This window comes from Oryctolagus cuniculus, chromosome X, assembly GCF_051225735.1.
Source record: "Oryctolagus cuniculus isolate XC-2025 breed Fujian yellow rabbit chromosome X, ASM5122573v1, whole genome shotgun sequence".
NCBI classification, from domain to species: Eukaryota; Metazoa; Chordata; class Mammalia; order Lagomorpha; family Leporidae; genus Oryctolagus; species Oryctolagus cuniculus.
In genome coordinates this window covers 31,783,087-31,805,200 of record NC_142888.1, presented here as the reverse complement: position 1 = coordinate 31,805,200, position 22,114 = coordinate 31,783,087, and the positions used below count along the sequence as shown (strand labels likewise).

The 22,114-nt window shown below is 41.8% G+C and overlaps 1 protein-coding gene and 1 non-coding gene across 3 annotated transcripts in view; one reads left to right on the top strand and one right to left on the bottom strand.

The window, feature by feature from the left end:
- Positions 1 to 22,114, top strand: part of SLC9A7 (solute carrier family 9 member A7) — a 174,351-nt gene that overhangs the window by 100,797 nt on the left and 51,440 nt on the right. For both annotated transcript variants that reach the window (XM_008272522.5, XM_008272523.5), the window contains exons 6-10: positions 15,027 to 15,132; positions 16,273 to 16,414; positions 18,585 to 18,690; positions 20,511 to 20,599; positions 20,683 to 20,796. In XM_008272522.5, coding sequence (XP_008270744.2) covers positions 15,027 to 15,132; positions 16,273 to 16,414; positions 18,585 to 18,690; positions 20,511 to 20,599; positions 20,683 to 20,796 — 557 coding nt within the window. The remainder of the gene's footprint in view (positions 1 to 15,026; positions 15,133 to 16,272; positions 16,415 to 18,584; positions 18,691 to 20,510; positions 20,600 to 20,682; positions 20,797 to 22,114) is intronic.
- On the bottom strand, positions 14,263 to 14,370 carry LOC127485014 (U6 spliceosomal RNA). Its single transcript, XR_007912221.2, has one exon. It is a non-coding gene; the product is annotated as a U6 spliceosomal RNA (small nuclear RNA).

Sequence of the window (22,114 nt, the reverse complement as noted above, 5' to 3'; positions counted from 1 at the left end):
AGTTGGGCCAATGGGGTGTCAATTTTGTTTATTTTTTCAAAAAACCAGCTTCTCGCTTGGCTGATTTTTTGTAATGTTTTTTTGGATTCAATCCTGTTAATTTCTTCTCTGGTTTTAATTATTTCTCTTCTCCTACTAGATTTGGGTTTGGTTTGCTGCAGTTTTTCTAGGTCCTTGAGGTGCGCTGAAAGCTCATTTATTTGGTACCTTTCCAATTTCTTGATATAGGCACCTATTGCTATAAATTTGCCTCTCAATACTGCTTTTGCTGTATCCCATAAGTTTTGATATGTTGTGTTGTTGTCTTCATTTACTTCCAGAAAGTTTTTGATTTCTCTTTTGATTTCTTGAATGACCCAGTGTTCATTCAGGAGCATGTTGTTCAGTCTCCATGTGTTTGCATACTTTCTGGGGTTTCCTGAGTTGCTAATTTCCAGCTTCATCCCGCTGTGGTCTGAGAAGCTGCATGGTATGATTCTAATTCTTTTAAATTTGCTGAGATTTGCTTTATGTCCTAGTATGTGATCAATCCTAGAGAAGGTTCCATGCGCTGCTGAGAAGAATGTGAAGTCTGTAGATGTAGGGTTGAAAGTTCTGTAGATATCTGTTAGATCCATTTGGGCAATAGTGTCAATTAAATCTGCTGTTTCCTTGTTGATCTTCTGTCCGGATGATCTGTCTATTTCTGAGAGTGGAGTATTGAAGTCCCCCAGTACTATTGTATTGGAATCTAAATCTCCCTTTAAGTCCCTTAACATATCTTTTAAATAGACCGGTGCCCTGTAATTAGGTGCATATACATTTATAATAGTTACATCTTCCTGTTGAATTGAACCCTTAATCATTATATAGTGTCCCTCTTTGTCTCTCTTAACAGTTTTTGTATTAAAGTTTATTTTGTCTGATATTAATATGGCTACACCTGCTTTTTTTTGGTTTCTGTTGGCATGGAATATCTTTTTCCAACCTTTCACTTTCAGTCTGCATGCCTCTTTGTTAGAGAGATGTGTTTCTTGTAGGCAACAAATAGTTGGGTTGTGTTCTGTGAGCCAGTCAGCTAAACGGTGTCTTTTAACTGAAGAATTCAGACCATTAATGTTCATCATATATCTTAAGGAAAGAATATGGAGAAATGCTGGCCCTGTCCTAAAAGTGGGTATAGAAAAATCTTAATGCAGACAATGCCCATTAACATTCTGGACAGTAATAACTTTATAGATACTAAAATTCTTCCTTGACCATGTCTTCTGGGGGCCCTCTAGATCAATGTTACCCCAGAGATATTTCTGTGAAGGCAGGTATGTTCTGTAATCTACACAGTCCATTATCATAACCAGTAGCCACATGTCATTATTGAGCATTTGAAAAGTCAGGTAGTACAATTGAAGAACTGAATTTTAAATTTTACTTTATGTTAAATTTAAATTTAAAATTGTTTTTATTTGAGGGGATTGGTAAAGAGGGAGAGAAAGAGTGTATACAGAAGTGAGAGCATTGAGCACTCCCCTATCCACTGGTTCCCTATCCAAATGCCTGCAACAGCTGAGACTGGGCATGGCTGAAGTCAGGAGCTCAGGAATTCGATCCAGGTCTCCCACTTGGACAGCAGGACCCCAGTTGCTTGAGCCATCACCACTGCCTCCCAGGGTCTTCATTGGTGGGGAGCTGGGATTAAGAGCTGGAGCCAGAAGTCAAACCCAGGTACTCTGATATGGGATAAGGAAGTTTGACCACGAGGGCTAAATGCCAGCTCCATATTGCAATTTAAATAACCACGTGTGACTAGTGGCTACCACACTGGACAGCATAGCTCTAAACAGTTGTCGTGGTTCTGAAGAATCCCAGTATTCCAAAGCACACTGACCTCTCTTACACCCTGCATTTTCTTACAAACACCCTAAGTGAATTAATATTGAAAATGTGGCTGATTGAGGCACCCTGGTTTGTGAAAAGAAGGTAGGATGTGAAAACACAGGCCTCGGGGTGAGTGGCCCTGCCAGTTGCTGCTCAGGACCCACTTTGTCCTCTCCCATTCGGTTCCTCAGTCATAAAAGCAGAAATAATGCTTCCTGTTTCCAGGGCTCCTGCCTGGGATGATTAAATGAAATCACACATGGGCAGCACTGAGTCTAGCATCTGCTGTGTTGCTCTCTATCCACCTGTGACTCAGGCAGAGATTTCTCTGCTGTTCTCCTGATTTTTAAGAATGCAATAACAGGTCATCACTTAACCCAAGCATGCTTCCAAAGGGCACTGTGAAGGGTAGCTTTATTATTTTAATATTGCACCATCTGTGACTACCTCCAGAAGTGTGTCTATTGGGAAATAAATTCTTCACAAGTCTAAGAAAGGTATTTCGTCTGAAAATACATTGCTAGTGATGTCCGTGTATAACTTCTTGCTAGGACTTCAAGCAAAGGGAGGTTAGTGTAACATAAAGATTGTTGTGATTGTCTTCTGAGCTATTAGTGTTGCTTCACTTAATTAGATAGAAAGGCTTACTTTTCCAGATTATCTTTATAATTGTTTACTTGCCTTTAATGTGTCAATGCTATGGTTAGAAAATAACAGAAGGCATTACCATGTCTCACCACTTTTATTTAGCCTGTGAAGATGGGCACAGTAAGGGTTATAGATAAATGAAAGTTTTAGAAAATTGAAAGTTTAAACTTATTAAACATCAGGACATTAAGTTTAACTGCTTTTTAAATGGAAATCTTTCTAAGATGTCGAATGTTTTTGGAAATTAAAAGTGGTTTACTAGCTTCCTAAAAATCCATTGTTTGAAAACTTGAGTCATAAAAGAGATAAAAAAGAAAATTCAGTGCAGAGTTAGAGGAGGGCCACAGATCAGAAAAGTGTAGTGTTGGGATATGGAGAGGTATTGCCTGAAGTGAAAGAATAAGAGGGCCTCGTCCCTGATATACTGTACTTGGCTTGAGATACTAGTCTTGGGTCTTCCTGTTGAAGGTGACACCATATGTGTGGGTTGGTGTAGGCTGTTCTGTGGCTGGGAGCCCTCCCTGTTCTGTGGTTATGTCATGGGTGCCATGTGCCACCTTTGTGGACTGTAGCTTTGAATGGATCCACAATGAAAGAAAGAAAATGTAAGTTTCTATTTCTACCACATAGTGAGTTGCTGGGCAGCTATCAGAGAAAACAGGTGCTGTTTCTTTCTGCAAACCATTATGGGGCTTCCCCTAATTTTAATCCTAACACTTTTACACCCATTGAGTTAATCAGCCTTACTCAAAGGTGTCAAAATCTAGCATCTCTGTTGTTCAAGACTAATTCTGTAGTTACATCACTTAGGTTCGTTGATCTTTTGCTCATCCTTTGAGACTCAATGCCAATCTGCCACCTGCCTAGTCTTTTGTCCCAGACTCCTTCAGTTACCTGTTCCCACCATTCTTTAAGTCTGTTTGCTACATGATGGTACTTTTACTTTGTCCTGCATGTTTGCAAGTGCTAAGTGCTCTTTGGTAAACAGATGCAGTATTTAAGAACAATTAGTTGAGTGAGCAAATTTCAGGTGCTTAATTTCATCTTCTTCCTATATCTGCTGTTTGCTGACTTTTCCCACTGAGTTTTAAATATAGGTAGCGTGTCTCTTATCTGAAATGCTTGATACCAGAAGTGTTTCCGATTTTGGAGGTTTTTTTTTTTTTAATTTGGAACAATTGCAAAGATGTTACCAATTGGGCATCCCTAATCTGAAAGTCCAAATCTGAAATGTCCCCAAATCTGAATCTTTTTGGATGTCCCATTGGTGCCCAGAACGTTTCCGATTTCAGAGTATTTTACCTTTTCCTTTTTTTCTTTATCATTTTTAAAAATTTATTTGACAGATAGAGTTAGACAGTGAGAGAGAGAGAGAGACAGAGAAAAAGGTCTTCCTTCCGTTGGTTCACTCCCCAAATGGCTGCTACAGCTGGCGCTGCACCAATCCGAAGCCAGGATCCAGGAGCTTCTTCCAGGTCTCCCACGTGGGTGCAGGGACCCAAGCACTTGGGCCATCTTCTACTGCTTTCTCAGGCCATAGCAGAGAGCTGTATCGGAAGTGGAACAGCTGGGCCTCGAACTGGCGCCCATAAGGGATGCCAGTGCTTCAGGCCAGGGCATTAACCCTCTGTGCCACAGCGCCAGCCCCAAGTATTTTACCTTTTTAAATCAGGGATCTCAACCTGTATCTCCATCTGTGGTCTTCAGGCACTTCATTGCAATTTCTTAGTTCATGTCCAGCAGGACACAGCTATTGTGACTCTGCTGTCTGTCTGATTTCAGCCGTCTTGCTATAGCTCGGGAGGGGGACAATCTGTTGAATCCCTTCCCTGAGAAGTCACTTTACCCAGTCTTTCATTGCCACTCCATCCTCTTGGGGTTATCAGCACCCACTTTCCTCATTGTGGCCACACACAGGCTTGGTTAGGAGGGACAAAGCAGAGTTTCTGACCTCATTTTAAGGTGAAGGGCAAGCAGAATAAAACGAATAAAAAATTCAGACCAGTTCTGTGTTCATTGTTACTCTTATGAATTATGCATGCTGTCTTAGTTTTTTAAAGATTGGTTTATTTGAAAGGCAGAGTGACAGAGAAAAAGAGAGAGATCTTCCATCTGCTGGTTCACTCCCTAAATGGTACCAACAGCTAGAGCTGGGCCAGGCCAAAGCCAGGAGCCCAGAACTTTATCTAGGTCCACCACATGGGTGGCAGAAACTCAGATACTTAAGCCATTACCTGCTGCCTCCCAGGCACATTGTCAGGAAGCTGGATGGAAAGCCAGGACTTGAACCAGGCTCTCCAGTATGGGATGCAGGCATCCCAAGCCGACTTAACCCACTGAACTACAGTGCCCTCCCTGATATCCTTTATTAATATGGGTAAGTAAGTTACCTATGGGTTATTTTTTTTTAACTTTTATTTAATGAATATAAATTTCCAAAGTACGATTTATGGATTACAATGGCTTCCCCCCAATACCATCCCTCCCACCCACAACCCTCCCCTTTCCCACTCCCTCTCCCCTTCCATTCACATCAAGATTCATTTTCAATTATCTTAATATACAGAAGATCAGCTTAGTATACATTAAGTAAGGATTTCAACAGTTTGCTCCCACACAGAAACATAAAGTGAAAAATAATAGATGATTTTTTTTAAATGATGATGAAATCAGATCAGACCTATTGTCATGTTTAATCCCAGTGAGAGTCAAGTTGGGAGTTGATAATTTCTTTTTTTTTTTTTTTACAGAGGATCAGTTTAGTATGCATTAAGTAAAGATTTCAACAGTTTGCACCCCCATAGAAACACAAAGTGAAATATATTGTTTGAGTACTCGTTATAGCATTAAATCTCAATGTACAGCACATTAAGGACAGAGATCCTACATGAGGAGTAAGTGCACAGTGACTCCTGTTGTTGACTTTACCAATTGACACTCCTGTCTATGGCATCAGTAATCTCCCTATGCTCCAGTCATGAGTTTCCAAGGCTATGGAAGCCCTCTGAGTTCTCCGATTCTTATCTTGTTTAGACAAGGTCATAGTCAAAGTGGAGGTTCTCTCCTCCCTTCAGAGAAAGGTACCTCCTTCTTTGAAGACCTGTTCTTTCCACTGGGATCTCACTCACAGAGATCTTTTGCCAGAGTGTCTTGGCTTTCCATGCCTGAAATACTCTCATGGGCTTTTCAGCCAGATCCGAATGACATCTGCCATTCTATGAGTCTGCTGAGTATCTCACTTCCCATGTTGGATCACTCTCCCCTTTATTTATTCTATTGGTTAGTGTTAGCAGGCACTAGACTTGTTTATGTGCTCCCTTTGACTCTTAGTCCTTTCATTATGATCAATTATTTTTTATTCTTGGTAACTGTGGAGTTTTAGGAAAACCATGTTTCAAAGTTAGCAGGGCTTTTGGAAGTCATGTAGCCCAATCCCTCACTTCGCTGTCTTTGGGCTTTGCTGTGTGCTGAGTTCTCCCAGCCAGTTGGTGGCTGTGTCTTCTGTTTGTCCCTCTAGATCTACCAGCCACCCTTCCCCACCCTCCTCTCATCCCAGGAGGCTGGCTTGTACAGAATTTGCCTTCTGGGTCTCTGTTGGGAGTTGTCCACAGGGGAGTGCCAGTGGGACGTAGGGAGGAGGACAGAGCTGCAGAGTTCCTACAGGCCTGCTGTGCCCCCTTGTTTAGGGGTCACAATGCCTCTCAGGTTCTGGTAATTACACTCCTTCCCCTGGAACTTTCAGGCCTGGGGATGATAAAAAACAAACAAACAAAAAACAAAAACAAAACAAAACAAAAAAACAAAAAAAACTTCCTTTTTCCAGCCTCCAGCTACTGCATTCTCCCTTATTATTTCCCTGTGCTCTGCGCACAGTTGTAGAAAGGACCCCTTTATTAAACTCAAATCACTGTATTTGAGGGCCCCCTCTGTTTCCTGCTAGGAGCCTGATAGTGCTCTGACCTGGGTCTCCTGGGCTCTGATTGTTGAGATTAGCCTCCATCAGGCTGACGTGCCCATGTCGCTGAGTGACTGACATGGGCAAAGGCCTCCTGTGCTAACGCCGTGGATATGCTGTGTGAGTGAGGGATAACATTTCTCTCTGGCCAACCATTGACATTTGGGCAATTTCAACATGGTAGTATAAAGCAGCTCATCATACAGTACCTGATTGACCAGGTCTAAATGGAAGGCATGATAGTACTGCCCACCTTATAGGTTTTCTAAAGTGTAAAATTCTTTGCATAATACCTGCTTCATGGTAAGGCCTCAGTAATTGTTTTATCACTGTTAATTTTTCTTATACATTAGATTAAAAACAACACTTTCTAAAAATATTTATTTATTTGCAAGGCAGAGTAACAGAAAGAGATAGCTTCCATCTGCTGGTTTGCTTCCAAATGGCCAGAACAGCCAGGTCTTAGCTAGGGTGAAGCCAGGAGCCAGGAGCTCCATCCTGATATCTCCCATGGATGTCAGGGACCCAAGTACTTGGGCCATCATTGGTTGCCTTCCTAGGTGCATTAGCAGGAAGCTGGATCCTAAGTACAGAACTGGGACTCAAATGAGGCACTCAGATATGGGATGTGCATGTCCTAAGCAGCAGCTTAACCTGCTACATCACAACAGCTGCCCTAAAGCAAGACAATTCTTACATCAAATAATGACAAACCAGTAAAGGTGATAAGTAAATATTGTTCGTGTAATAAAGAATTCAGAAAATAACTTTTTAAAGTCTAACCCCTAATTATCTCCTTTTGTATAGAGACAGAGAGCACTTTTCTATCTGTTGGTTCACTCTCCAAATGTCCTCAAAGTCAGGAAAATGGAACTCAAACCAGGTCTCCCATGTGTCAGAGACCCAAGTACTTGAGCCATCACCAGCTGCCTTTCAGGATGCTCATTAGCAGAAAGCATGAATTGAGAGTGGAGCCAAGACTTGAACCCAGGTGCTCCTACATGGATGCAGGCATCCCAAGTGCTATTTTAGCCACTTTACCAAATGTGCACCTGCCATGAACTGTGGGAAGCACCCTCATGTATTGTAAAGATGCTACGGCCTGTAAGTGCTGTAGCTGGTGAGCATGCCCCTGCTGGTGTCTGGTTCATGTCTCAGTGCATAAAGCACTGATTTCAGCCCCTTGATTTACAATAAGCTTGGAGAAACCTCATGATATAGTAGACATTTTTCAAAACCAAATTATCTTTTGCTCCCTTACAATAAATGAATTAAACTTTTTAAAAAGGGGGGCAGTTTCACTTTGAAACATCCCTCAACTCCTAACAAAAATAGAGAAAGCAAGACAACCGAAAAAAAAAAATAACACACCAGAGATAAAGGTAACTGACCAAATGACTATCCCAACAGCAGCAGTGGAACTTAGCTATGGGAACAGCAGCTGTGCAGGGGCAAAGGGGGGCTGCTGCTGACCCTGAGTGAAAGAGAAGCCAGGAATTTCCAGAAATAGTTCTACAAAAAAATGAGCGGTCCTTCCTGGGGTTAAAGAACTTTCTGGATTTTCCTGATAATAGGTAAAACTTGGAGGAGAACAAGTTGATGGTGAGTGCAGGGAGACTGAATGGAGGACATTAGAGGCAGCAGAAAAAGAAATGAGTGGGTTTTCAGGAAATAAATAAATAAATACCCGATATAGAAATAGCCAATAAAGATCTCCCTGGAAGGACACAGTCACTCTCTAAAGATGATATGCTAGGACCACAGGCCCTGGTGAACAGGCATTGGAGGAAGAAGAAAGCTCAGATGCCAATGAAAGATGGGGTGGCGCTGGGTTTCAGAAAAGTAGTAGGGAGGTGGCTATACAGAGGTTATCTTTTTTAAAGTTCCACGTAAAACCAAAAGAGGGAGCTCTAGAACCATGAAGCTAGGAAAGCTCTTCCTACCAGGCCTACTTCTGTCCTTTCCCTACCTCATTTAAATATGAGCAACAGAGATGGATTGAGGTTGAATTTTGTGCAAACTTATTGTAACAAAAATCAAGGAGAATACTTCTGAATAATAAGGCGACAGTCATACTAGAAAGCTATTGTCCTTAACAGGTGAAACTTTAACAATATTCCAGAAGAAAGTAAAGGAAATTAAGAAAATGATAGAAGTTAGGAAAGAACTGCTTGCATTAGGATTGGACAATTCAGAAATGAGAGAACTAGACAATAAGGCATTATGAAAAGAGAGCCAAGAAAAAGGAATGGAGAGAAATCCTATATAGTGAAAGAGATGCAAACAAGCATATATATATACAATGAAATACTACTTAGCCACAAAAAAAGAATGAAATCCTGTCATTTGCAGCAACATGGAAGAACCTGAAAGATGTTGTATTAAGTGTAATAAGCCATGCCGGCGCTGTGGCTACCTTGGTTAATCCTCCGCCTGCAGCGCTGGCATCCCATATGGGTGCTGGTTGCTCCTCTTCCAGTCCAGCTTTTTGCTGTGGCCCAAGAAGGCAGTGGAGGATGGCCCAAGTGCTTGGGCCCTGCACCCGCATGGGAGACCAGGAGGAAGCACCTGGATCCTGGCTTCGGATCAGTGCAGCGCACTGGCCGTAGTGGCCATTTTGGGGGGTGAACCAACGGAAGGAAGACCTTTCTCTCTGTCTCTCTCTCTCTCTCACTGTCTAACTCTGCCTGTCAAATAAAAAAAAAGAAAGAAGCCAGACGCAGAAAAATAAATACCACATGGTCTCATTCATACATGGAAGCTAAAAGAGTTGATCTCAAAGTAGAGTGTAGAATAATGCTAACATGGTGAAAGGGGGAGGGGAGGGAAACTCAGAAAAGGTTGGTCATTGGGTACCAAGTTCCAGTTATACAGGAGAGAGAAGTTCTGATGTTCTAGTGTGCAGAAGAGTAATTAAGGTTAACAGTATTCTAATGTATATTTCAAAATAGCTAGTAGAGAGGATTCAGAATGTTTGCACTACATTTGTAGTGATGGCTATGCTAACTGCCATGATTTGATCACATCACAATGTGTACTTGGATTGAAACATCACATTCTACCTCATCAATGTATATAATTATGTGTCAATTGAAATTTAAAAAATGGACATGGATGGGTGTTGTTGTAGTGCAGCAGGTTAAACCATTGCTTAGGACATCCACATCCCATAGGGAATGTCTGGGATAAGTCCCACCTCCACTTCCGTTCCAGCTTCCTGCTAATGTGCAAATGTTGGCTCAAGTATTTGAGTCTCTGGTACCCATTGTGGAAGACCCAGGTGGAGTTCTTGGCTCCTGGCGTCAGTCTGGCACAACCCCAGCAGTTGTAGGCATTTGGGGAGTGAACCAGTGCATGTAAGATATTCCATCTCTCCCTCTCTCAAGTAAATAAATGAACTTTAAAAACATGATAGTATCACAGGATATGCATTTGGGTGATCAAACTACAAGGCATGTCAAGGAAGTGCTTACTATAAAATTCTGGTTAATGGTTCTTTTTGACTGAAAGGAGGGGTTTGATGTTAGGGTGGGACATCTGGAGGCAGGGTTTCCAGGGGAACCAGCAGAGTTCCATTTCTGGTGCTTACAAGACTGTTGGTTCGTAACAACTCATGAAACTTACACATCCATCTTGCTTGGTTTTCTGCTTATATTGGTTACTCATGCCTTTGGCTGCAAATAACAGAAAAACCTGCCTCTGATATATCAGCTTAAACACATAAATGTTTATGGTAAGGAGGTTTAGAGACAGTCTTATTCATTACAGTTGAAGGGTGCAGCGCTACTGACATCTAGTGGGTAGAGGCCGGGGCTGCTGCTAACTGTCCTATGATGCACAGACAAGCCCTCTACAACAGACATTATCCGGCCTGAAATGGCAATGCGACAGAGGTGGGGAAACCCTGCACTGAAGCAGTGGTTCTCCAGATGTGGCCTGGGGACCCTTGTGGGTCCTGCAGACCCTTTCAGGGGGTCCATCAGCACCCATTTTTTTATGCTTCTTCTCTCACAAGCATACAGTGAAATTTTTCAGAGGCTACATAACATGTAATGTTGACTCTGTTACTTGACAGATAAGTGAACCCTCTGTTTTTCAGTAATCAGATGTTTAAAGAAATTTGCAAAAATGTAAAACAATGGCTGTCTTCACTCACTTTTTTTTCTTTTTGGAAAACAAAAATTTTTCTTAAAAATATGTTGTGTTGGGACCGGCGCTGTGGTGCCACTAGGTTAATCCTCCACCTGCGACTCCAGCATCCCATATAGGCGCTGGTTTGAGTCCCGGCTGCTCCTCTTCTGATCCAACTCTCTGCTATGACCTGGGAAAGCAGTGGAGGATGGCCCAAGTCCTTGGGCCCCTGCACCTGCATGGGAGACCAGGAGGAGGCGCCTGGCTCCTGGCTTCGGATCAGTGCATCTCTGGCTGTTGCGGCCATTTGGAAAGTGAACCAACAGAAGGAAGACCTTTCTCTCTGTTTCTCTCTCTCTCACTGTCTGTAACTCTACCTGTCAAATAAATAAATAAAATCTTTAAAAAAATGTTATGTTAACATATAATGGGTTATCACAAAGAACTTCAAAAAGTTCATGGACAATTGAATTGAAAGATAAGCTTATTTTAAAAAATTATTTTAAAAAATTACGTGCATAATTTTCCTTTTTTTTTTCTTTTCCAGATAAAGCTTTATTGGGACTCAGTTTTAAATTGTACATTTCTTTTTCTATTTTAATTTTTAACTAGTTTTTAACAGATTGAATGAGATTTATAGATATAATTCTAGGAATAGAATGACATTCCCTTTTTTCCTCCCTCTCCCTTTCTCCTTCCCACCCTCCTTTCCTCTCCCTTTCTTTTAGTTTTTGAGGTAACATTTTAAATTTACATTACAATGAAAAGGCTTAATACTTCATAAGATAAGAAGTTTGACAAGTAAAAAGCAAGAAGACCCTAGTTTTGCGGGAATATAGACCACAGCTATAAACAGTAATTGAATGGAAAAATGACCATTTCACCCATATACAGTAAACTTCAATCACAGATCATTAGAACTATAATAGTATAACATTTTTAACCATTGGTTTCACAAAGGTCTAAAGCAAATTTTTTCAAAAGATTTATTTATTTATTTGAAAGTCAGAGTTACACAGAGAGAGGAGAGGCAGAGAGAGAGGTCTTCCATCTGCTGGTTCACTCTTCAATTAACCATAATGGCCAGAGCTGTGCTGATCCGAAGCCAGAAGCTTCCTCCGGGTCTCCCATGTGGGTGCAGGGGCCCAAGGACTTGGGCCATCTTCTACTGCTTTCCCAGGCCACAGCAGAGAGCTGGATCAGAAGTGGAGCAGCCGGGTCGCAAACTGGTGCCCATATGGGATGCCGGCACTTCAGGCCAGAGCATTAACCCGCTGTGCCACAGTGTCGACCTCTAAAACAAAATTTTACAAAACTGTATTTGCAGCAGTATTGATACACACAGGCATTTCTTTCTTTCTTTCTGTTTGTTTTTTAAGTTTTAGCTCCCACATGTAAGGGAGAACATGATGTATTTGTCTTTATATGTTCAGTTTATTTCACTCAGCATGATGTCCTCCAGTTGTGTCCATTTTGCTGCCAGTGGTAGAATTTCACTCTTTTTTATAGCTGAATAATATTCCATTGTGTATATATACCACATTTTCTTTATCCATTCATCTGATGATGGATACCTTGGTAAATTCCAAATTCTGGCTGTTGTGAACAGTGCTGCTATGAACATGGTGGTGCAGGTATCTCTTTGATATATTGTGTTCATCTCTTTTGGGTGTATGCCCAGTAGTGGGATTGCTGGATCATATGGCAACTCTATTTCTAGTTTTTAAAGAAATCTCCACACTGTTTTCCACAGTGGCTACACCAATTTACATTCCTGCCAACAGTATATACGTGCTCCCCTTTGTCCACATCTTTGTCAGTATTTGTTGGTCTCTATGTTTTGGATTTTAGCCATTCTGACAGGGGTAAGGTGATACCTCATTGTGGTTTTGATTTGAATTTTCCCTAATGGCTAGTGATGTTGAGCATTTTTTTCATATTTGTCAGCCATGTGTATTTCTTCTTTTGAGAATTGTTAAAGTCCTTTGCCCATTTCTCAACTGGATTGGTTGTTTTTTCGTTGTTGCATTTTTGAAGTTGTTGATATATTCAGGATATTAATCCTTTGTCAGATAAGTGGTTTGCAAATATTTTCCCATATGTTAGATGTTTCTTCACTCTATTGATCATTTTCTTTGATATGCAAAAGTTTCTGACTTTGATATATTCACTTTAGTTTTGCTTTTGTTGCCTATGCTTTGGGGGTCTTGTCCAAGTAGTGGTCCCCTATGATTTCTTCCAGCAACTTCATAGTCTCAGGACTTAAATTTAGGTCTTTGATCCATCTTGAGTTGATTTTTTATATATGATGAGAGGTGTGAATCTAATTTCATTCTTCTACATATATAAATCCAGTTTTGCCAGCACCATTTGTTGAAGACATTATCCTTACTCCACTGTGTGGTCTGAGTACTTCTGTCAAACATCAGTTGACTGTATATATGTGGATTAATTCCTGGGCTTGCTGTTCTGCTCCATTCATCTATGTATTGGTTTTTATGCTGTTTTGATTACTATAGATTTGCAGTGTGCTTGAAATCAGGTATTGTGATGCCTCCAGCTTGGTTTTTCTTGCTCATGATCGCTTTGACTATTTGAGATCTTTTATGATTCCATATGAATTGTAGGATTGCTTTTTCTAACTTTGTAAATAATGCCATTGATATTTTGATAAGGATTGTATTGAATCTGTAGATTGCTTTAGGTGGTATAGACATTTTAATGATACTAATTCTTCCAATCCATGAGCAAGGAATATCTTTCCATTTTTTTATGTCCTTGATTATTTGATTCATCGATGTTTGATAGTTTTCATTGTAGAGCTTTCACTTCTTTGGTTGAATTTATTCCTACATATTTGATATTTTTGCGGCTATTATGAATGGGATTTCTTCCTTGATTTCTCTTTCAGTGAGTTCATCATTAGCATACAAAAAAGCTACTGTTTTTTGTATGTTTATTTTGTAATCTGCAAATTTGCTTCATCAATTCTAACAGCTTTCTGGTGGAGTGTTTAGGTGTTTCCATGTACAACATCATGTCATCTGTAGACATGGATAATTTGACTTCCTCTTTCCAATTTTGATGGCCTTTAGTTCTTTCTCTGCCTTATTTGCTCTAGCTAAAACTTCCAGTATTATATTGAATAAGAGTGGTGAAAGTGGACATCCTTGTCTTATTCCAGATCTGAGGGGAAATGCTTTCAGCTTTCCCCCATTCAGTATGATATTGGTTGTTGGTTTGTGATTTTGAGGAATGTTCCTTCTATACCTAATTTGTGAAAAGTTTATATCATGACAGTGTGTTGAATCTTTTTTTTTTCTTTGACAGGCAGAGTGGACAGTGAGAGAGAGGGACAGAGAGAAAGGTCTTCCTTTGCCGTTGGTTCACCCTCCAATGGCCGCCGCGGCCGGCGCACCGCGCTGATCCGATGGCAGGAGCCAGGTACTTACCCTGGTCTCCCATGGGGTGCAGGGCCCAAGCACTTGGGCCATCCTCCACTGCACTCCCTGGCCACAGCAGAGAGCTGGCCTGGAAGAGGGGCAACCGGGACAGAATCCGGCGCCCTGACCGGGACTAGAACCCGGTGTGCCAGTGCCGCAAGGTGGAGGATTAGCCTAGTGAGCCGCGGCGCCGGCCAGTGTGTTGAATCTTATCAAATGCTTTCTCTGCATAAAAATATGGAACACTTCATGAATTTGTGTGTCATTCTTGCACATGGGACCATGCTAACCTTTTCTGCATCGTTCCAATTTTAGAATATGTGCTGCCGAAGCAAACCCATACATAATTTTTTCACAGTATATATTTTCCTTAAATGTTTTGAAGACTCTTTATGTTAATTGTAAATGGATGAATATTTTTCCTGTTTCTTGCGATGCAGTGAATATTGATAGCTGTTACCCACAAAACTAACGGTCTTAAAGCCTCAATTTTTAACAATGTGAAGGAGTCATGAGGCTCAAATCTGAGAACAGCTGATGTGGAGAATAACTGATTTGTAAATGCCTAAGAAATGTGAAAACTCCACGGAGTGGAATTACGTAGAGTCAGTCATAAATGAAGACTTTGATCGTTTCACAGAGCTTTATTAGAGTCATCTCTGGGCCCTGCCCCGGTGGTGGGATTTCTGCTTTCAAAGAGGTTCCAACCCACTGATGGAGCCAAGCCACGTGGATTGTGATTGTGTGTTCAAGTCCTGTGGCATGGCTTCTCAAGGCATGAAGGGATTACCATGGAAACGTGATGGTTGGGGGCCGTATCATTAGACTCAAACAGCACGTCCATGGCCTTTTCATTTCTGCCCTGGACAGTCTATCTCTTACTCCCTCACTGTATCTCAAACCGCCTGCTTCTCCAATTGCCTCTGTAAACCCGTAATGAGTAGTTTGGAGCCCCAAACCAAAGCTAATCACTGTGCTTTGGGTCCATCTTTCAGTGACTGTGCTGGCGATATTTAATGAGCTGCACGCCGACGTGGATCTCTATGCACTTCTGTTTGGAGAAAGTGTCCTGAATGATGCTGTGGCCATTGTGCTGTCCTCGTAAGTAGCAGTGTTTCTGCTGGATCAGACAGACTCTGGTTTGGACTAAGTCCAGTGGTCCATATTGAATTGGGTGGTTTTCTAAATGAGATGTAGCAGCTTTCTTGATTAAGCTATGTTGCTTTGTCTACTTGGCAGTGATCAGAATGCTCAGGCCAACATAGCATGGTGGCTGCAGAGTACATTCAGTGAATATACATGGTAGAGTGTAGACTCCTGTGTGTGGTGGTATTTTCAGTTACAGTAGTTCTGCCTTATCTGTAAGGGATATGTTACAATGGCTGCCTAACACTGTAGATTGTACTGAACCCTATACAAGGAGACTTCAAAAATGTCATGGAAAATGGAATTAAAATATGTTTATTTTGGTGCAAAAAAAAAAAAACTTCACAATCCATGCATATGAGGGGGGTCCTTAAAGTTCATGGAAAATGCATATTATGAGAAAACTAATCATGGATTTTAAAAGTTTTGTATCAAAATAAACTTATCTTTTAATTCAATTTTCCATGAGGTTTTTAATGTACTCTTGTATGTACATGCCTATGATACAGTTTAATTTATAAATTAAGCACAATAAGATATTATCAGTGACTTAATGTAGATCTTTGCAACATCAGCACATGACTTTTTTTTTCTTTGCTTAAGTTGAGAACTTTCACATTTTCACCCAGGGAACACTGTAGCTTTTCTTTGGCGTGTTTGAGTTGCCAGCATCACTACTCTTGCATTTTGGGGCCATTATTAAGTAAACTAAGGTTTACTTGAACACAAACACTGCAATACTGTGACAGCTGATCTGATAGCTGAGGCAGCTACTGAGTGACTAGCGTACTGAGTGGGTGGCATATACAGCATGGATACACTGGACAAATGGATGGTTTATGTCCCAGGTGGGTTGGAGAGGGGTGGCCTAAGATTTTAGAATACTACTCAGAGTTGGCACACAACTTCAAACTTATGAATTATGCATTTCTGGAATTTTCCATGTACTATTTTCAGACCATGGCTGTCTGTGGGTAAGTGAAGCTGCAGATAGTGAAACTGTGAAGAAGTGGGGGTGGGGAAAACTAGTATACTATGGTGTTGAAAACAATGTTTTTTTTTTTTTCCTAACTCTCACTTCTTTTTAAACTCCAGGTCTATTGTTGCCTACCAGCCAGCGGGGCTGAACACTCACGCCTTTGATGCTGCTGCCTTCTTTAAGTCAGTTGGCATTTTTCTGGGTATATTCAGTGGCTCTTTTACTATGGGAGCTGTGACTGGTGTTGTGACCGCTCTTATATCCTTTTTGTAGTTTCTGCCCCTGCCTGGCCATGTATATGTAGCATTCCACTTTCAAAAGGAAAAGTTCTCAGTGCTTCCTTTCACATCAGAATCTTAAATTGATTGTTCATGGGGTTGTGGTGGACCCTTGAAAAGTTGACTCTGTAGCTAAGTCTGAGAAAATCTTGGGAAGTACAACTTCCAGACTTCCCTCTGTCCTCACCTTTGCCTTTTCTCTCCCTTTTTTTTTTTTTTTGACAGGCAGAGTGGATAGTGAGAGAGAGAGAAAGAAAGAAAGGTCTTCCTTTGCCGTTGGTTCACCCTCCAATGGCCGCCACTGCCAGCGCGCTGCGGCCAGCGCACCACGCTGATCCGAAGGCAGGAGCCAGGTGCTTCTCCTGGTCTCCCATGGGCGGCAGGGCCCAAGCACCTGGGCCATCCTCCACTGCACTCCCTGGCCACAGCAGAGAGCTGGCCTGGAAGAGGGGCAACTGGGACAGAATCCGGCGCCCAAACCGGGATTAGAACCCGGTGTGCCGGCGCCGCAAGGTGGGGGATTAGCCTAGTGAGCCGCAGCGCCGGCCTCTCTCCCTTTTCATATAAACCATTGGAGGAGGAGTTTTAGGGGCGTGGAAGGAGCTGAGGAGCCAGGAGGAGACTGGGAGTCAGGGACCACTGGCTGGGAAGCACTTTAGCCCCCGATTGCTGCTGTTGTTGGCTGTTTGGGGCCATGTACTATTAACTGTGGCCAGAACTAGCTGGGGGCCATCCGTGGGAATTACTGCAAGGTGGCCTTCTGTAAACAAAGGATGGCATGTTTAGTTTCTGCAAGCAAACGAAGAAGCACCCTGTGGAGCCATCAGGCAACCCCTCCTCAGATATACTTAATCCTTCATCACATCCTCTCTGTTGGACACGGACATTACCATTGCAACATGGGCCACCTCACTGCAGCATGAAATCCATATTAAAAAAAAAACTGACACAAATGGTTAATCAGATTTTGTATGCTCAATTTTTGTGCCGTTGTCTTTGAAATACGGCGTGTATCTCACTCTGACAGCGCCTCTCAGTTCTAACTAGCAGCATTTGAAATACTTACTAGCCATGTGTGGCCAGTGGGTACCATATTGGACAATGGGGACTTGGATGCCTTTTTTTCACAGAGGGTTTCTGGTGCCCTGAGGACTGAAGTTGCTCAGTGAAACCCCTCATGAGATGGTTCCCTGCTGGCCTTGTGTCTAAGGGTAGTATTAGGCGAGGGAGCTCCAGTCCCAAAAGGTGACACCAGCACCTGGTAGCTGCCCTAGGTGTTGTGCATTTCTTTCCTGGGCCTCCATTAGACTCAGGCCTTAGCGGCCCACAGAAGTCAGAGGCTCAGGGCCTTGGCTTCCCAGGCCTGCCTAAGGCCACCCCAACTGTGCTAGACCTAACTCTTCAGTCCAGCCTGAGGCTGTGGTGGCACCCCTCAGACCCAAGGACATTTCAAGGTGCACAGAAAACCAGCTTGCCAGTTTCTTCAGAAAGTTGAATATTTATTTATTTATTTATTTTTAACTTTTATTTAATGAATATAAATTTCCAAAGTACAGCTTATGGATTACAATGGCTTCCCCCCCATAACGTCCCTCCCACCTGCAACCCTCCCCTCTCCCACTCCCTCTCTCCTTCCATTCACATCAAGATTCATTTTCGATTATCTTTATATACAGAAGATCAGTTTAGCATACATTAAGTAAAGATTTCAACAGTTTGCTCCCACACAGAAACATAAAGTGAAAAATAATAGATGATTTTTTAAATGATGATGAAATCAGATCAGACCTATTGTCATGTTTAATCCCAGTGAGAGTCAAGTTGGGAATTGATAATTTCTTCTTTTTTTTTTTTTTACAGAAGATCAGTTTAGTTCTAGAACTTTCTTCTCATCCCAGTCAGAAGGTCTGAAGTCATTACACAGTGTCTTCTCATTTCTCCCTTCCCTCCACTTGCAACCCCTGGTAATCTGTATTCTACTGGAAATTTAAATGTTTGTTACTTAAAAAATAAGCAGCAGCTTTAGGCCCCCCAGAGACAAGGTGAAAAGAAAGGTTAGCCTTGAGGGCTGGGTCTTGGTCTAACAGAATGCGGTTCTCAGCGCTCCTGATACACCTGCCCAGAGCTGTGGTCCTTGACAGGATGTGGACGTGACCAAGTTTACCAAGCTGCACTGCTTCCCCTTGCTGGAGACGGCTCTCTTCTTCCTCATGTCTTGGAGTACGTTTCTTCTGGCCGAAGCCTGCGGATTTACAGGTGGGTTCTCTGCTCTTGGGCCCCTCCCCTTGCCCACTGTAGCGCGGGCTGTGGGAGCTTGAGAGGAGGGAAGAATTCTTAAGAGTGTCTAGAGGAAGATTGCTGAGCTAGTCCTAATGAACCATCTGGGTTCCAAACTCGATGAATTTTTTAAGGAGAAAGTTTAGTATTGCAAACTCAGTTCTGTTTTTGAGTACTCATTCTACCAATAAATGCATGTGTAGCTTCAGAGGTTACTGATCCAGAAAGTACTTCAAAAAGTGCATGGAAAATAGAACTAAATGGTAAGTTTATTTTGATGTAAATAATTTTGGAATCTATACATATGAAAGAGGTCTTCCAAAAGCTCACAGAAATGCATATTATGAGTAAATTACATGTGGATTTCAAAATTTTTTGTACCAAAATAAACTTATCTTTAAAATTCCATTTCCATGCACTTTTTGAAGTCTTCTCATATATTAAATTTTTATTTATATCCTCCCCTAGATTGCTATGTTGTTTTACAAACAGTAGCAATAAATAGCAAATACATGCCCTTTCAAAGGTGCTTTCCATGTACTCAGATTCTGAGTATGAACACGATTTTTCATAGTTTTGTCTCTGGGCCATTGAATTATTGTTTCTCAATACCATGTTTTAATTGCACCAGATTCATATACAGGTTGAGCATTTCTTATCTGAAATGATTGGGAACAGAAGTGTTTTGGATTTCAGTTTTTTTATTTTGGAATATTTGCATATATAAAATTAGCTATCTTGACTATGGAACTCACATCAAAATACAAAATTGATTTTTGTTTCATAATGCATTGTGTGCACATAGCCTGAAGATAATCTTATATAGTATTTTTTCATAATTTTGTGCATGAAACAATTTGTGTATCACAATTCAAGTGGGTAAGTGGTTGGGAGACTCTTTTTTCCCTTGGGGATGATAAATAAACTGTGCTGCACATCTGCATTTTGACTGTGACTTTTCACATGAGGTCCAGTGTGGAATTTTCCACTTGTGGGATCATGTCAATGTTCAACAAGTTTTGAAGCATTTTGCATGTTGGATTTTTGGAATGAGATGCTCAGCCTGTAATATTACTGTGGTTCATTATGTGGTTTTAGTTCCTTATATTCTCTTATTAAAAAATCACTGAATTTTTACATTACAGCTCAAGTACAATTACTTATGTAATCCATGTAGTTAGGAAAGTACTTTTATCATTTTTTTCCCAAAAAACGACAACATATATACAGTATCATGAAGTACCCTACTCCATTAAAACTCGACAATTATCTATACGTGTATATAATTCCAGGTATAATGATTGTCACAACAGATATCTAATCATTAGGGCAGGGATAAATAGAATAGTATCCCCAGCCTATTTTGTCTGAATCTCCAGACTATGCCAACCTATAAAGCATTGATTTAAAATTAAATCCATACATTCTAAAGGCAGAGAAGAATATGAGAAAATGGTAGACCCTCACACCTGAGGGAGTTGTTTTGAGGGAGTGAGTACTATATGCGAACTACTGATGACCAATCAGTAGGAGTGTAGAGGAGTGGAGAGAGTGCCCTTGACACTGGAGCAAGGGAGGAAGGTGGGGGACTTGGCTGTGAAGGAAGGCAGGGTTGGGAGACACAAAGGTTGCCATGAATGGTGAAGGACAAGGGTGCTTTCAGTAACAGGAAACATTAAAAAATATTCAGGAAGTTAGATATCTGAGCTTGCATACCTAAACTTTTTGCTTCAGTAGTTTTTTCCCCCTGCCCTCTTTTCCCCTCCATTGATTTAAAAAATAATAAAATCTCTCAACAGGTGTTGTAGCCGTCCTTTTCTGTGGGATCACTCAAGCCCACTACACCTACAACAATCTGTCAGTGGAGTCGAGAAGTCGAACGAAGCAGGTGAGAATGCGCCATTGGTACTCAGGAGTTGCCTACTAATACAAGGAAGAGGTTTATGGCTTCCTTTTCCTTTCTCTGTGCAGCTCTTTGAGGTGTTACACTTCCTGGCAGAGAACTTCATCTTCTCCTACATGGGCCTGGCGCTGTTTACCTTTCAGAAGCACGTTTTCAGCCCCATTTTCATCATTGGCGCTTTTGTATCCTTTTCACATTCCACCATTTTCTACGTGGAGAGGTGACCCTTGCTGGGGATGCATCAACGGCAACAACGATGATGGTGGTGGTGGTGGTGGTGATGGTGATGGTGATGGTGATGGTGGTGCTTTCTGTTTTGGGTGGGTGTCTTGACCAGTGCTGGTTCATGATGTTTTCATAAAAAGATAAAGAAGACACCAGTGGTGTTCCCGAAAGCTAAATGTTTTTGATTTAAGGACCTGGCATTTATTTGAAGATCATCCTTTCTGCACTTTTCTGTATAAGATGACCTTTCTGTTAAGCTCATGTTTGGCAGGTGATAGTTTGTTTTGCGAAGTGCCAGTCTGGGTAAATTTAAAGGTCAACAACCATGTCAGTCCCTGGAATTGCTCTTGACGTTCCATTGCCATATAAATTCCAGTGCAGGAGGCTTCTTGATTTGGGTGACCTGAAGCTTCCATTTTGCTCCCAACTGTACATCCAGTATGAGCAGCCCTTCCTCATACCCCACAGGGACACCTGCTGGCAGTAATCACACCTTCACCCCAGCTGCCCTACTGCTACAGATCCCAGTGGAAAGGACCCTTAAGGAAAGGAAAGGAGAGGAGGGGAGGGGTGGGGGGGGAGGGGAGAGGAGAGGAGAGCAGGGGGTGGCAGGGGAGGGGAGTAAGAAAAGATAAATGGAAAAATACTTGGTTCCTTGATTTTTGTCCCATTGTGAATGCAGTTTTTGGAAGAGAGTCATAATTTTGGGAGTTGCTTCTCTCAAACAAGGGAGGGATGTGGGTGCCTGACAGTGGATCAACAACTGAGGGTCTTGTGAACTTGGCCTCAGATACCATTATTTTCATTCAAGTGAACTATTCTGGGTCTTAATTTCAAGTCCTCTATTGCTGGATATTCACTTTGGCCTTTTCTGAGGTCTCCTGGGAATCCTTAGATCTTGGAATGCTGGCCAAAAAAATGGGGGTAGGGGAGGGTTTTTCTCTTCTAGGCTTTTCATCACTTGTGTAGGAATAACTGACACTCCCCAAGTTGCTCAGTAAACGACAGTGGCCTCACCCACTGCCTGAAACCTTCTTGAGAGCGTGCTGTGTGCTTCAGCCAGGAACTTGGATTTCCCTCTCACCAGACCCGTGTCTGAATCTGCAGGATCAGTGTTCTTTTTTTTTTTTTGTTTGTTTTCCCGTTAAGACCGATCTGGCGCGTTGTTTGGATTTGTATTCCTAGCAGGGCATCCTGTGCGAGACAGAGCTCCGCCTGTGTTTACACATGAGAGCCTGCCACAGGCTGAGCTGGGCTCTCTGGGAAGCAGAAAAG